Genomic DNA, 16,387 nt, shown 5'->3' on the forward strand with positions numbered 1-16,387 from the left:
CTTAGAGTAGATGACAGAGTACAGCAACTTGCAATGGGCCTGTGTAACGCTTGGTGTGCTATTGAAGTTGAGAACACAGTTAGCAGACAAGGGAGAAGGAACGTAGGCAGAGACGAGGAGCGATGCTTGAAGAAGGATGTTTACTCTTATCCAAATGTAAATACAAAACAACACTACTAATAACACAACGACGGAAAACAAGAAAACGACAGAAGTATACAGGACTCACTAGACATCAACGGGGAAGGCAGGCACGACACAGGGAACACACAGGATACTGGAGGAATGTCGCCACAAGGAAGGGAGGACAGACAGACACCTAAATACCCACACTAATTGATAATCAACAACACCTGGCCAACACAGAATCACAACATACACAATGACAGTAAAGCAATGACAAACTAAACAACAACTAGACACTACGGCAATGACACACAACAACACAACAGGGGAGTAACATCACACATAGACAGGGGCGGCCCAAGACAATAAACAATTAGACACTATATCTATAACTTGGAACCACAGTAGAATGGCCACCTGTACCAACAGGTTAGTCTGGCCACTAGAGGGTAGGAGACCAATGTCAGGAGGAGAGCAATGTCCAATGTTATTCTCCTGCCGGTCAGCAGGACCGGCCCTTGGGTCGTAACAGGCCTGGTCTACAAGATACACTACACGACCAAGGTACCCATGTACATGTCAAAATACTTCCCAAAGGTCAGTGAATACCCACGATCACAACACCAGAGGGAGCTCCACAAATCATGTAAAACCCAGATTCGGCTCAAACAAGGGACTAAACACGTTTCGCAATTATGCCACATCAATGTGGAACGCCCTACCCAAAGCTGTAAAGGAATGTGAATCACTACCCACTTTCAAAAACACTCTCAAAGAACACCTACGGGAGACTGCAATTCGAAACTGGCCCCTACAAATGTCCTAACCCAGTTGTACAGTAAAGACCAAGTATGGCTTTGTCAGTATTCCAATGTACAGTGTCCCCCCCCCCCCCACCTCCAATGTACAACCCCACCCAACCCAACCCCACCCCACCTACCCAACCCCCTCCAATGTACAGTTTCTATGTCAAATGTAGGTCAGTATTCCAATGTACAGTGTACAGTGTGTGTCCCCTACCCACCCCCCCCCCCCCCTCCTCCAATGTACAGTTTCTATGTCAAATGTATATACACTCTTTTTTGGATTTTTTTTGGTATCACAAACAGTACTGTATTTGCAAATCTGGTATGTCATAAATGTATAGATATAGCAGTACTGTCTATCTGTATGTCATATGATGAATTGAAAATGGGGGACCCTGATGTAAACAAGACGAAAGTCTTTCTCTGGTCTGCATCCCCTTAACAATTGTATGTATTGAGCTGTACTGTACTGTACCCATTCTGCAATCTGTTAATAAACTTTTCAATCAATTCAATCAAGCACCCGTGTGTATAACCATGATAGTCAGAAGGCTAAGGCATCAGCGATCACAAGAAAAGTCATGCAATTCATAGGGCTGGATGATCAGCCATTAAGTGTAGTCAAGAGTCGAGATGATGGACTACTCTCTCACATTGAGCGAGCCCCGCTACACTCTCCCAGTTCGCTGAAAGACAACCAGCATGCCGGAAGGCGATTGGACCAAAGCAGAGTAGACAGACACACACACAGACAGTGGAGCAGTCGGACATGCAAAGACGCTATTTGCATTAGAGAGAGCGGAGAATTTTGACTCGTTGTGTTGTGGCGATGTCTCACAGATAATACAGATAATACAGATAATACATTATGAAAAGTATAATTTGCTCGGAGTCCAGAGAGAGTTGTGGTTTGGTCCGGATCTGGACCGGAGTCCGGACTTTGAGAAGGCCTGTGTTAGACCTACAGTATAATACTGCCAGCTGCTATAACAAAACCAAAAACTATCGGTATCGGCAGTGTATACGACTTGTAAATGTGTTAATTATTGTTAACTTGTCTGGCTGTATAATTTCCCTTGCTGTCTAAAGAACTACAGTTGTGTCGTAGAGGAGGGGCTGAGTACTTTCAGTCTCGGGTGTCGAAGACAGACGCGCAGAAATGACAGATACCAAATCCATTTCAAGACAATGGACCCAGTAGGCTACTTTGTAGGCGGTGTGAAAATATGCAGAGAAAGCTTAATATCTTTAGAAACGTGTATATCTCCGTAGCATAAAGACAGTGCGCATCAGGCGGAACAATCGGGAGACTCATGTGCATAAAAACCTGATTATGATCATGTCTCTAGCACAACGACAGCCTGAGCTGTGAGTGAATTACGGGGAGCAAAGCCTTGTAAAATGCCATTCTCCCTTTCTGTGTTTGATTGATTGATTGATTGAAAACTTTATGAACAGATTGCAGAATGGGTACAGTACAGTACAGCTCAATACATACAATTGTTAAGGGGATGCAGACCAGAGAAAGACTTTCGTCTTGTTTACATCAGGGTCCCCCATTTTCAATTCATCGTATAATTCGTGTGTGTGTGTGTGTGTGTGTGTGTGCGCGCGTGCACGCGCACTCCATCGTTGGTCTTTGGAGACATGAGCATAGTATCCACCTGATTTGTACAAGTGATGGCTTATTTAGAAACTGTACTTTCATATCATGTAAAAAAAAGTAAGATCCCTCTAAAGGACCCAGAGTCTGTGCTGGGTGGGTCACAATCACAAAATAGCTGCAACCTCAGAGGGTTAAAGAGGAAGCATGAGCATTTCTAATACGTTTGGCAACTGGCCTCCCATTGAGATACAATTAAACTGATTGCTAATGACACTGATTGGGCTCAAAACTGACACATTCAAAGTAAAATTCTTCTAAGGAGAGAGAAAAGGAGATGGAGTGGGAAGATCCATGAAGAGCATCTTATGGAGTGGTATGGTCAGCCAAGCCTACCACCAGAGGCAAACGCTCCAAACTTCAGGATATAATTATCATTATTATTATTATTGCCTTTATTTATCCGACAACACACGTTAATGTCCCCATGGGCCGGAGACGTCTTCTTTAAACAAGCAAGAAGAAACATCACAATGAATCAAGAACAAAACAAAAACACCATGAAGTCCAACATTTTTTAAATAAATTAATGCAACACTCCCAGACATACCCCACGTGAAGGTAAGGAAAAACTCACTAAAACCTAGCAATAGGAAAAAATGCACCACAGGCAATGTGGAGGAGAGAAACCTTAGAAGGGCCGTTCAAGGGGGCAACTGAACATTTTGAAAGATTGAAAATAGAGCTGATGGCGGATCCATTTGAGGTATGGGGGTGGTGTAGAGAGGGTCACATTTCTCACCTCCCAAGAGGTTCCCAGCTCCTTTAAAGTTGTTGTTTACACCTGTTATTGAAGAGGCACAGATAGAATCACTCTTACCAACTTGTGATGTGCCAGATTGATTTAAGAATGTGGGGGGGAAATGGTGGTGGTGGGGTTTTGTGTGTGCATGTGTTGACCTTAACTCATTGACCACCACACTGTTTTCCCATCTCTACTCAATGGCGCCAGCGTTATTGACCATGTTAGCGATGTTTGCGGACCCATCGTGTGTTCTGTATTATAGCTATGGAGACAATAGTATGGCTCATTTGACAGGCATTGTTTATAGTCCAACACTGACTAACCAGTTCATTTCGACATACTTTAGTTTGTGCGCTATTCCATGCTAAACATCGGCCCTTTCCAAAATAATCCAGTCTTTTTTCCTAGATTGCGAGATATGATGGGTTATATGCATTATGCCCAAATCGTTCAGGTTGCTCGTCTGAAACTCCAAATATTTCCAAATCAAAGGTATATACCATATATATATGTGTCTTCACAAAATCATCAAGGGGGGGGGGGGGGGTACTGCGATCGTTACCAAAAGCATGTTTTAGGTCCGGTAAAATACGACACTGTGATCGGTACAAAAGCATGTTTTAGGTAAAAAATAGACCTTACCTCAGTCAGAAGGTACTCCAAAATGAATAAATCCCAGTTGTCCCATCACGATCACAATTACTCGTGTATATTGGGCATGGCTATCATACGGGAAACAATAAGTTTGAGGCCTCAAATCTCAGACCGATTGCTATGTCCTGATCCACTTTGAGGGGGAAACAGCCAGAGGTAACTCAGTATTGGAAGACAACTGATATCCCCAGTTCACAAGGTAGGCGATACTGCCACCGGGCGGGATTTGATCGTTATTGCAATTTTAACGTAGGCAGCTGTGCCAGGGAGACACAGGCAGCTCCAAGCGAGTGTTTAGAATGGGGATCAAAGTAGGGATGCACCGATATTTTTTATGAAACTACTGTATATTTGTATGTCTCTCAATGTTTTGATGAATTGAAAATGGAGGACCCTTATGTAAAAAAGCCGAAAGTCTTTTTCTGGTCTTCATCCTCCAGTCTTAGCACTGTTGTTGTATTGAGCTGTACTGTATTGTACCCATTCTGCAATCTGTTAATAAAGTTGTCAATCAATCAATCAGACAAATGTATAGAAAAGCTTTTATTATAACCATATAACAAAAAATTATATTATTGTTTATGAAAATGTGTTAGCCCTATGCTTGACTATTATTTCAGGCATGGCAACAAATAAAATAATAATAATAAAATGAATAAATAAAATATTAAATAAATAAATAGGCTACACGTCTGTCTCTTTGTGTTACAAATTGTGCTCACCGATATCAACATAGGCCTCTTTACTTACTTAAAAAAGGAAACATCAAGAAATATGTTTATGGTATTCCATCATGCCATGTGTGTTTTTTATATATTTTATAATGCTCATGATTATTGCTGAAGTCTGAGTCATACAATACCCACTGGCTTTCATCTTCAACAGACTAACTTGACTAAAAAGACAAAAAAGTTTATGAGTTTTAAGAGTTTAAGAGACAGCACTCACTGTATCTCTCTCAAACAAAGCTCCATGTTCTCCAGTAATATCTCCATAATGGCTAAAGCCAGGTCACTTGCCACACTATAGTAATCTATACTATTTATTTATTTATCTGAGTTTGCAATGCATGTGTCGTGTCAGGTACAACTAACCTCGTTCCCAGCTTTATCAACAGAACCATTTTGATTGACAGTCGATTCTGCCAATTACGTCACACCGCTAGCACCCACCTCCTGCTGTTCTTACCACCAATCGGCAAGCGCCTTTACTTCCGGGAAGTCCGCCATTGATTTTGACGAGAGCTCAACAACAAAGCGAATAACTTTAGCTCCCCACGGCCCACGAGTAGATTACCAGCGCCCCGCAGGAGTACTAAACGAGGCATAATGATTTTACTGCAACGAATGTTATAATAAAAGCTTTTCTATACATTTTGTCTGATTGAAAACTTTATTAACAGATTGCAGAATGGGTACAATTCAGTACAGGCTCTCTGAGCAAAGGAAGGAACTGAGATATGAATGAGTAATGCTTGCTATCTGATCGGGTAAATAATATGCTGATGCTATTGAACGTTATATATAACGTTAATGCCACAAAACGAATGCCTTTGTTAATCATAAGTAACTTTGATGCAGTAGCGTGTGTGTGTGTGGGGGCGGCGTTGTGCAGGTCGCTTGACTGAAACTTTTTTCAAAGTTTGAACGTGTGGGCCAGATTGACGCGACACAAATTGATGGATATTTATCGGCTACTGCCATCGGCACATTTGAGCTTATCGGCCGATAGGCCAATGCCAGTCAACAAGGCATTTATCGGCCGATACCGATACCCCGACCGATATATCGGTGCACCCCTAGATCAAAGGAAAAATATCAAAAGATCTAAAGAAAAAAAGATATAGTTTTTGGCGCTCAATTGGCGCTCAATTGGCGCTCAATGGGTTAAAGGGGACCACCCATTTTAAGAATGTTCTTCCTGTGACAATTCAGTCAGTATTCTTTTTTATTTTTATTTTATCTACTTTTTTCTCCCCATTTTTCAGTTTTTCTCCCATCTCAATTTTCATATTATCCAATTCTACCCTCCCCTGTCTCGAACGTTGTTAGACCATGCCTCCCACTGGTCGGCTGCAATGTGAACCAAGCCTTGCATCACGTGTCCCCTCCGGTACACGAGGAGGGAGCTGTCGCATCTTTTCACCTGTACAGCGTGATCTCTCAGCAGCGAGGAGTAACGCGTGGGAGGCTCATGCTGCCCCCGTTGCTTCCTGATTCTGCTGTACAGGCGCACCAACCGACCTGTAGGAGTCGCTGTCCGATCCCCACCCACCGGCTTTCCCACCCCCTAATACTGCCGATTGTATAAGTATGAACGACCAGCCAAGCCGGAAGCAACGCAGAGAGCTGGGCTCGAACCCAGCATCTCCTGCGTTAGTGGCGCGCGCCTTGCCCACTGCACCACTTAGCCGCCCTTCAGTCAGTATTTGTGAACACGTACCACCCTCTCCTAAAGTAAAATCTGATAAATGGGACTCCAATGTCATATCATAAAATGTTTGTGTGAGATCTTACATCCAAATTAGGTTTATATTCTAGCATTGGTAGAAGATCTGAACCATAATTAAAACCTAATTTGGGTGTAGCTAGATAATGTTATCTAGCTATGCTAATGTTAGTTGGTTCCCAGTGTGGCCAAGGACAGGATGGTAATGACTAGAAGTGATCCACATTACAGCCAGGTTGCCTCTGACTGTGGAATAATTATATACTGCTATGTATCTAGGAGGGATATGCAAAAATACTAATTTCAATTCCCTTGTGTACAATGACAATGAATCTTATTATATGATTTGTTGACTTTGTCTCTGTCTCCTGTTGAAATACATGTTACCATTCTCCCAGTTACATGAAATAATAGTGTTATTGTGTGTTTCAGGTATCGGGCCTGTTCCGGGATGCCAGCATTGGAAACGCTATCAATATTGTGGTTGTCCGTCTCATCCTACTGGAGAAGGATGAGGTAAGATATCAATATATGCTGATGATACATGCATGTTGATGCATTAACAACACATGGATAGAACCACAAACAACTTTGTTAATACGTTTCCAGTTATCACAGTAAAAATGTGAATTGTACCAGCATTGATGAAGAAATCCTTAAAAACCATAACAAAGGGCGGAGATGCTGGGTTCGCGTGTTCGAATCCAGCTCCCGGCGTTGTCACCAGCTTGGCTGGCCGTTCACACTAATACAATTGGCAGTATTAGAGGGTGGGAAAGCTGGCGGGTGGGTCCTGGGCGTTGTGGACAGCGACCCCTACAGTTCGGTCGGGGCGCCTGCTCAGCGAGGGTAGGATCTGGAGAGAGGTAGTGCGGCCTCCCACACGTTACACTCTCCCAGTGAGAATCTGCACGGCCAGGCTGGCTGCCGGCTGGCTGCACATGCGTCGGAGGAAAGCATGTGACAGTCTCCGGCCTCTCGGACCAACAGTAGGGGAAAGTGCGCAACAACCAGGAAGGGTGGGATGGGAAAAAAAATCGGAAAAAGAAGGATGGGGGAAAATGATCATCAAAAACCATAACAAACATTATGTGTATGGGAATAATGGGTGTGGAGCGCATGTCTTACCGTAACCAATGTGTCATATTGGGTGAAGCAAGACATCAAACACTCTTATCGTCTTAACGCTAAATAAAGATGTCCTGCTTTGGGTAATTTGCTTTGCAATTTATTAAGTTCAAAGACTTAAGCTGAAAGAATAAGCTGGATAAAAATTATGTTTGCTTGCCCTATAAGGTTTGGGTTTGTAAATGTGCATGAGAGAGAGAGAGAGAGAGAGAGAGAGAGAGAGAGAGAGAGAGAGAGAGAGAGAGAGAGAGAGAGAGAAAGAGAGAGAGACAGAGAGACCGAGACCGACCCATCATGGACAAATAATTTGTAAGAAAGAAAGAATGAAAAGGTTAGTCAGGCGTTTCCTCCTCTGCTTGACTTAATTTGACTTCATTAACTTTCAAACAGCAGAGCCCTTCAGCAGTTATCTTCTATTGCAGAATGCATTTATTCTGGTCATAATGAGGGTATTGTAATTCATGATACTGGTCTCTCTTACCCACCGGTTTGGATGGTTGAGGATAATTCTTGCAACACAGCAGTATTGCGTAGGTAAAAAAATACTCACTTTACTTGGTTGCATCAGAAATGGCCAATAGATGGATATCACAACATCTATGACCGATTTGGGCCAAAGTATCCACAAGTATTTCCATTTTGTTATCTACAGTAGGAATTGTTTATTGTATCCTGCTAGCTTCATTGTGTGGCAGCGCTATAATATTTAAATAGAGTTTTAGTTTAAAGGTACAGGAATCCGTATCTCTATTTTAGGATGGAACCATTTCAAGAGAAAAACCTAGTTATCTCTGTTGTGCTTCATTAACACTTCACTGTGTCAGAGTGAGAAGAAGTTGAGCTCAGCTCAGCTTCAATTTGAAGTGGTGCTCGTCTTTCACACCAGGCTCTGTTGCCTCACACTCTGTGCTGTAACAGTGTTTGGTGAGTGTGTGTGTGTGTGTGTGTGTGTGTGTGTGTGTGCGTGCGTGCGTGCGTGCGTGTGTGTGTGTGTGTGTGTGTGTGTGTGTGTGTGTGTGTGTGTGTGTGTGTGTGTGTGTGTGTGTGTGTGTGAGAGAGAGAGAGAGAGAAACAGACAAAATAAACCAATTAGTGAGACGTTATGCATCTCAAATGTTTTTCACCTATTCATCTTCTAAGCTCCTTCACTTTCTGACTTCATTAGTCATTATATTCTGCTCACATGTCAGGCCTCAGACAACAATTCACATTATATGTTGTGCATTAAAACACATGTCTGCCACTGTTGCGGCTTGAATAGGACAGAGGAGATTTTGTCTTTTACCGCCCGTGCAAAATTAGTTTTTGCTCACATTTTTTATATCAAAGCAAGTTGGCTACATGTGAGCTACCGTCACTTAGGGAATAGGGAAGTTTGCTCATTTCCATACACATACAGCATTTTCTGATCTCAGTTAATACCGCATCTATAAACACAAAATTGTGTCAGTGATGTCCAAAGAAAGATATTCGGCAAAGAAAATAATTATTAATTATTAAATGACTAACTATACATTTAATAATTTCACCCCTTTTGTTGTGCTGAAGAAAAGCAGTTTCCCAGGGGACTGTTTGGCTAGATCACTGGTTGTTACTTTTTGTTTTACTCACAGAATTAAGCAGACGTCTCAATGCCAAGACATGTTTCAAATGAGCTTTTGAAACAGGTTGGGGATAAATGGAATGCCACTTCTGCACCTATTCTCAAGTGCCAAGTTCGAATGGACAAATGAGAGAGCAGAGGGCCAGGAACTGACCTCTAACTCCGCCTCTGGCATCATAGACCCAATATCTATGGAACCAAGAGATGCAGGCCTCAGACCCGATGCTGCCGAGCCAGCTACTCAAGCTTCAAAGAGTAACTACACCTATGGTAGTTTTGCTGCCATTTTGATGCCCTAGTTGATATATCCACCACACTGCACACAATCTGTGGCGTCAGAGAACCTCTTTTGTCCCGAGACGGACTGTGGTGTCAGAGTACCTCTTCTGTCCAGAGACAGACTGTACCTGAGACATTTATCTCACTGGCTACTTCCGTCCAAAGTCCAAAGCGGACCTGAGAAGGAAAACCACAAGTAAGATGAACTCTGACCATTCTGCTTATATTGGCACTGTTAAATATAACAATACTGTATGCTTTCTTGAATTGCATAGACCTTACAGTGCCCTTGTTCGTTACATCTCTGACACAACTCCCTCTCTCTGCCTCCTCCTTTTCTCCTCAACCGATGATTTGCCAGCCATTCATAGTCCTCATAACCCTGTCATATATTTGTTATTCATGTTTATGTGCTCTGTAGTAGCACTTAGTTAATAGACATGCATGTGGATATATCTGCCTGGAACTTTTATACTTGCAATGTTTCTATCCTCAGAGCTTATGAGTATGACTGATAAATATTGATTGCAACACATACACTAGCACATAACTGAGTGGTCCCCCTATATTTAGCTTACCAATTCTGCTTATAACTTATTGATTGATTCCATCCTAATATTAATCATAACCATACTTTTTATTGACAATTTGATGTCATAATAATTATAATAGAGTGTTGCACCTATCGTTGATAGCTTATAACCATTTCGGCTTATAATTAATTGCTTTCATCAATGTTAATTGTATTTAACATTGATCCACCAAGCAGCATGCCCTAGAGCAGTGGTTCCCAAAGCACACAATCTGCTCATTTCACATTTCTTAATTCTTAATTATATATAATACATTTGACCACAGAGCTTATCATTTTATGTCAAAATACGTTTTTGAGCTGATTAATGTGCTGATGTACATTCAATATAATCTTTTAAAATGTAATAAAATGGCATATCAAATTGAATACTGAAAATGGGAAATAATGTCCTTTGTTCTAAAATATGTCCCCCCAATGATGTGCATATGTGAGAGAGAGCATGCATGTTTGTGTAGGTGGTGTAGAGGATGGTGTTGCATGTTGGTGTAGGTGGTGTAAGAGAGGGTGGTGTTGCATGTTGGTGTAGGTGGTGTAGAGAGGAGGGTGTTTCATGTTGGTGTGGGTGGTGTAGAGAGGATGGTGTTGGTGTTACATGTTGGTGTAGGTGGTGTAGAGAGGAGGGTGTTACATGTTGGTGTAGTTGGTGTAGAGAGGAGGGTGTTACATGTTGGTGTAGTTGGTGTAGAGAGGATGCTATTACATGTTGGTGTAGGTGGTGTAGAGAGCGGAGGGTGTTGCATGTTGGTGTAGATAGATAGGAGGGTGTTACATGTTGGTGTAGGTGGTGTAGAGCAGAGGGTGTTGCATGTTGGTGTAGGTGGTGTAGAGAGGAGGGTGTTGCATGTTGGTGTAGGTGGTGTAGAGAGGAGGGTGTTGCATGTTGGTGTAGGTGGTGTAGAGAGGAGGGTGTTGCATGTTGGTGTAGGTGGTGTAGAGCGGAGGGTGTTGCATGTTGGTGTAGAGAGGAGGGTGGTACATGTTGGTGTAGGTGGTATAGAGAGGAGGGTGTTGCATGTTGGTGTAGGTGGTGTAGAGAGGAGGGTGTTACATGTTGGTGTAGGTGGTGTAGAGATGAGGGTGTTTACATGTTGGTGTAGGTGGTGTAGAGATGAGGGTGTTTACATGTTGGTGTAGGTGATGTAGAGATGATGGTGTTGGTGTAGATAGGATGGTGTTACATGTAGGTGTAGGTCGTGTTTTTATCTACAATGTGGACATAGCAAAAGATGAAATTGCAATGCCCCTTACTTACCTGGGCCCTATTCCCCGTACCTGGTTCAACTAAGTCGATCAAGAGTCCCATTATCCAGATTCAATTAACCCGATGTTTGAATCCGGGATTTTCCTGTTCCTCGAACGCTGATTCAGTCTCGTTCATTTGAACCAGACTTGAGACTCAGGATAATTGCGTGCGGCCGCTTCAGCTGAAAAGACAGCAGGTGTCGATCGCAGAAATCCTGATTTTCTAACGGCATTGATTGATTGATTGATTTAAAACTTTATTAACAGATTGCAGAATGGGTACAATGCAGTACGGCTCAATAGCCTCGCCGACAAGTTAAATGCATAATCTATAGGCTAATTTTAAGTCCCTCATTACCCCAATCAATCAGATTATATTTCTTTAAACGTGCCTGCTGGCAGTAGGCTTATGGAATGAATAATCAAATGAGATCTTGCTAGCGAAAATAATTAGTTCAACTCTTTCAGAATAAGGATACGGCTCTCTTGTTCATTGATGGATGTATGGTGGATGTTTTATTTATCTGGCACCGTGGTGTGATGGTTGGTCCTTATGCCTTTCACGCGGACGACCCGCGTTCGAATCCCCCCGTTTTAAATTTTTTGTTTTTCTTTTTGCAATGTAAATGCTTCAATTTGGTGCACTTTGAGAGCTATATAAAGAATGACATCCTCAATGCATGTAGATTTATAATATTTTAACTTAAAACTAGGCTACTTTTGCGTATAGTCATTAATATTATATTCCAAAAAAATTATATTGGAAACACAGGGTTTCGAACTAGGGTCGTCCGCTTGACAGGAGTGAGCACTAGCCGTTGCACCACTGTGCCAGACGGGATATATCCATTGTGTATCCATCAATGGACAAGAGACCCGTGTTTCGAATATTTTTCTTTTGAATGAAGTTTTATCTCTTTATTCTCAAATGCATTAATGTGACGTCAACGGCTCATTCAATTGCTCAAATCCGTCAAACAGCGCATCTCATCAGACATTTTAATCCCAGTTACAATATCACAATAACGTGTGAGTGATGATACAATTCAACAATCCTCAGATTCCTCGTAATTCATAATCCACAAAAACCACAATCCACGCATAGACACTTCAATTTTATGCTTGAATGAAACAGAATCCGGGCGCTCCGTTAAGCAAATCTACAGCGGAGAATATATGAAACTAATCAGAGCCAAACGGCCGATAGATTTCATTCATAAAAAATATCCCAGCGGGATTCACATTTGCAATGCGCCGTTATTAAAATAACCACATGCGGCGTGTATCGCGACTCCGAGCGCCGTATATGACGTGCATTATTTTATTTAGGACAAAGTAAATCTATAGGCTAATATGATTTATTATCAGCATTTAGTTCTATTATTATACATTTCAAAAGCCCCCTCTAGGAAAACGAAGCACAAAAACATAATTCAGAATGGTATAATGGGATCTAGACTGAGAAATATTTCAGGAAGCGAGCTGGCATTTCTTTGCGAGGGCGTGGCCATGGTTCATCCAGCTAACAACTTAACCCTGCTCCGGACCAGGTTCAAACTTTCTGATCTGTTACCATGGTGATTTAGAAAATCCGACTTCGGGGAACGGAAAGGTCCGGCTTAAGTCAAGCTATGCTGAAAATTATCCGGCTAACTCAGTTAGCCAGGTACGGGGAACGGGGCCCTGAACAAGTTCGATATGCAGAATTGTTTGGATGATGACGTCTGTCATGGCTTAGCTACTGAACTTGGCACAGTGGCCCAATCCTGTTATTATACATAAGGTCATACATTTGTTCCTATCCATCTTATTTTTCTTGTTGTTCTTGTTAATCCTAACAATTCTGCCTATTTATTTTTAGCTCTGCTAAGGAGATAATGATGACAGCCAGGATGGTTTTGACATTAGTGTTTTATACACGACAATATGACAATATAAATTAATATAACATAGCATAGCTAATCCAGCATAAACTGGAAGATACATAGTAGGACTGGGCGATATGGAAAAAAATCATATCGCGATAACGATATGATAATGTTATCATATTTCTCGATGTCGATAAGTATTACATTTTTTTTTTTTTTTTTAACAACAGATGTATGTTTATTTTGCAGCAATTCTTTGTCATTGCCGCCATCTTTAGTGTTACATCCCCTCACACTCCAGTTCTCAGGCTGCAGCTGGTTTAAAAGCGAAAGTAAACAGGCTTCTCTGCTGGCTGTGGCTCCAGGGGAGTTGAACAGTTCTGGCTCTGCTAGTTTATTTTCGATCTTTTGGCGCTTTTTTGGTGGACAAACCACCGCACATGTGCACCGTGACTCGTGACTGGAGTCTAGTTCTGCTAGCACACATAGCCTACTGTGTACAGACGGTTTCAAACTGTATTTTAAATTAGAAAGCAAACAAAATAAATGGACAAGAGAAAAAGAAATCTCAATTTGGTCAGTATTGTCATTTGGACAAGCAAAGCCATTACTTTAAGTTGCAGGCAAAAAAGACAAGTCTGTCCACTGTCTCTGGTTTTAAAACTGCCCTGTTGCAGGTCACAAAAAAAGATTTTTCGATTTTTTTTTAATTTCGATATTCGATATCGATTATTAAAATATATCGCGATATTAATCGTTATCGTTATATCGCCCAGCCCTAATACATAGCATGTTAGTCTCGCTAACTAGCTAACATTATTGTGACCACTCGGTCCCAATGCTGTGTAAATTCTCAGATACAGTACCAATATTCTATTTTAGCCTGGTATCGGACCGATATCCGATATTCCTCTGGTATTTTGTATTCTGTTCCAGCCGATTCCTCCTGCAAGCACTGAGTTAACGTCACAAGAATAACTGTTTCACTTGTGTAATGCTAGCTGTTTAGCCACTTATCTTGTGTGAATCGCTCCGTGATGACCAGAATGTGAGCCACCGATACCACTTCCATTCCCTGCTCTCCCACAATGCCTTGCACAGAAGTAATGTTACATTCCCTGCTCTCCCACAATGCCTTGCACAGAAGTTGCCTCAACGACTACCGCCCTGTATAGCTCTCACCTCCATATTTTTAGAATGACCTCATATCAGAAATGATGATAATCGCCTGCTTGTAACCCCCTCTGTCTCCAACACAGCACCTCTTCACCAACTGAGACCCATACCCACCCTCCTCTCTCTCTCGCTCGCTCCTACCACACACACACACACACACACACACACACACACACACACACACACACACACACACACACACACACACACACACACACACACACACACACACACACACACACACACACACACACACAATGCCTGTGCAAATAGCCCCAAAACAAACCTTGCTATTCACAAAGCACACGCGAAGGGTGAAATACCGTGCTAACTGCGTTGTCATCCTCATTGCGTCTCTGTGCGTCGGTGCTATTTGCGGATATATAAATGAGGTAATATGGGTGGAAAATGTGTCCCTTTCTATGCAAATGAGCCTCATTGCAAAAACACTCCAATTCACAAAGATTGGCGCTAATTGTCACGCACAGTTAAAGTGACGCTATTTACATTTTCAGAGATTATGTGGTAACTAAGCACATTAGTGGCCAGCGTCTCCGGTGATCCATTGGGTTAGGTAATAATCACAATAAAGAGAATAGAACCTGCACACTCATATGCTCCAGAATAAATGTTTAATTTGTAACGTTTCGTCAGGTCCATGAGGAGTAGACGCTAGAAAGGTTTATTCGGGAGTATATGAGAAGAATGCGGGTTCTATTCTCTTAACTAAACATTAAATACAACTAATTTATCACTGTAAAAATATTCCTAAATCTGAAATAATTTTCACTGACACAAAATACCTAACTTCGGCCGAAAGATTCCGCACTATGGACAGGTCTGCTCAAACAAATTTATTTTGTGAGGACAAACTATTTTGGTACCATCTGGGTGGGCACATTCTAGATGTGGTTTATTTTATTCCTATACATCCCTAGATTATGTTTTCATTAACACTTTGGTTGCCACTTGTTAACATGGTAAAACGTGGTTGAATGACAGCACCCACTTCAATGATAGCCACTGTGAACGCATAATCTCTGTCTTAAATTATGGCTATGTGTCTAATCTGCCCGTCGTTTATCAATGGCTTGTTTGCAGTCAACATTGTCGAAACGGATTGTTTTTTAATCGGTTCATTTCCGTTTTATAGCATTTTGAAAAGCCCTCGTTTTTCAGGAAAATATATAGATTCTGTGATAAATGGCATTTACTGGAATATTCTGGCATACACAAAAAACGTTGTAATTTTTCGGCCTATTTATGAATCGTTTTCAAATAAACGCTAGATTATCGATAGTATATGTGTACTTATGCACGCTATATAAGCGATCTGAAAAATATATTCTCTCATTTCCTGATCAGCGCGCGCACACACACACACACACACACACACATGGGGCACACGCTGATATATAGGTCAAAACAGATCCGATTACCCCAAGACTGGTAAAATAAATTGCTTACCTCAGATCAGATGTTCTCAAAAAAGACTATTCCAATTCCTGATCGCCATTCCAAATATCGATCACGTTTATTGATTCAGCGTTGGGTACTGTAAATATGTATTCCACGCGTTTTCCGGCTCGGCGATCACTTGGGTCTCTTCAGATTCCTCGCCGGAAAAGTAAAATGAGAAGGCTGGACCCCCCCCCCCTCGGTGTGTGTGTGGTAGGAGCGAGAGAGAGGAGGGTGGGTATGGGTCTCAGTTGGTGAAGAGGTGCTGTGTGGGAGACAGAGGGGGTTACAAGCAGGCGGTTATCATCATTTCTGATATGAGGTCATTCTAAAAATATATAAGAAAAACAGTGGGTCTGACTTTGGTACTATACCATAAGCCCTATTACTCTGACAAGTCAATAGTCCAAAAGATTTCCCAAAAAGCGTTAGCTGGGTAGTGTAGTTTTATGAAATTCGAAAGCCCTGCATTTATTCTTTCATAAGACTACACTCACATTTGGCTGCGCCATTTCCTCGCGTCAATATCCGCCGGTTTCCGTCTCAATGCGCTGATATTTTTATAAACTCATAAACGCAATATAACACTTCAAATC

General features: G+C 41.8%; 1 protein-coding gene across 1 annotated transcript in view; it reads left to right on the top strand.

Annotated features, from left to right (window-relative positions):
* adamts7 (a disintegrin-like and metallopeptidase (reprolysin type) with thrombospondin type 1 motif, 7) overlaps window positions 1-16,387 on the top strand; it is a 447,398-nt gene that overhangs the window by 72,698 nt on the left and 358,313 nt on the right. The window contains exon 5 of the mRNA XM_084337494.1: window positions 6,875-6,958. Within this exon, the coding sequence (XP_084193620.1) occupies window positions 6,875-6,958 (84 nt within the window). The remainder of the gene's footprint in view (window positions 1-6,874; window positions 6,959-16,387) is intronic.

This window comes from Notolepis coatsorum, assembly GCF_963971535.1.
Source record: "Notolepis coatsorum genome assembly, chromosome: 20".
Classification (NCBI taxonomy): domain Eukaryota; kingdom Metazoa; phylum Chordata; class Actinopteri; order Aulopiformes; family Paralepididae; genus Notolepis; species Notolepis coatsorum.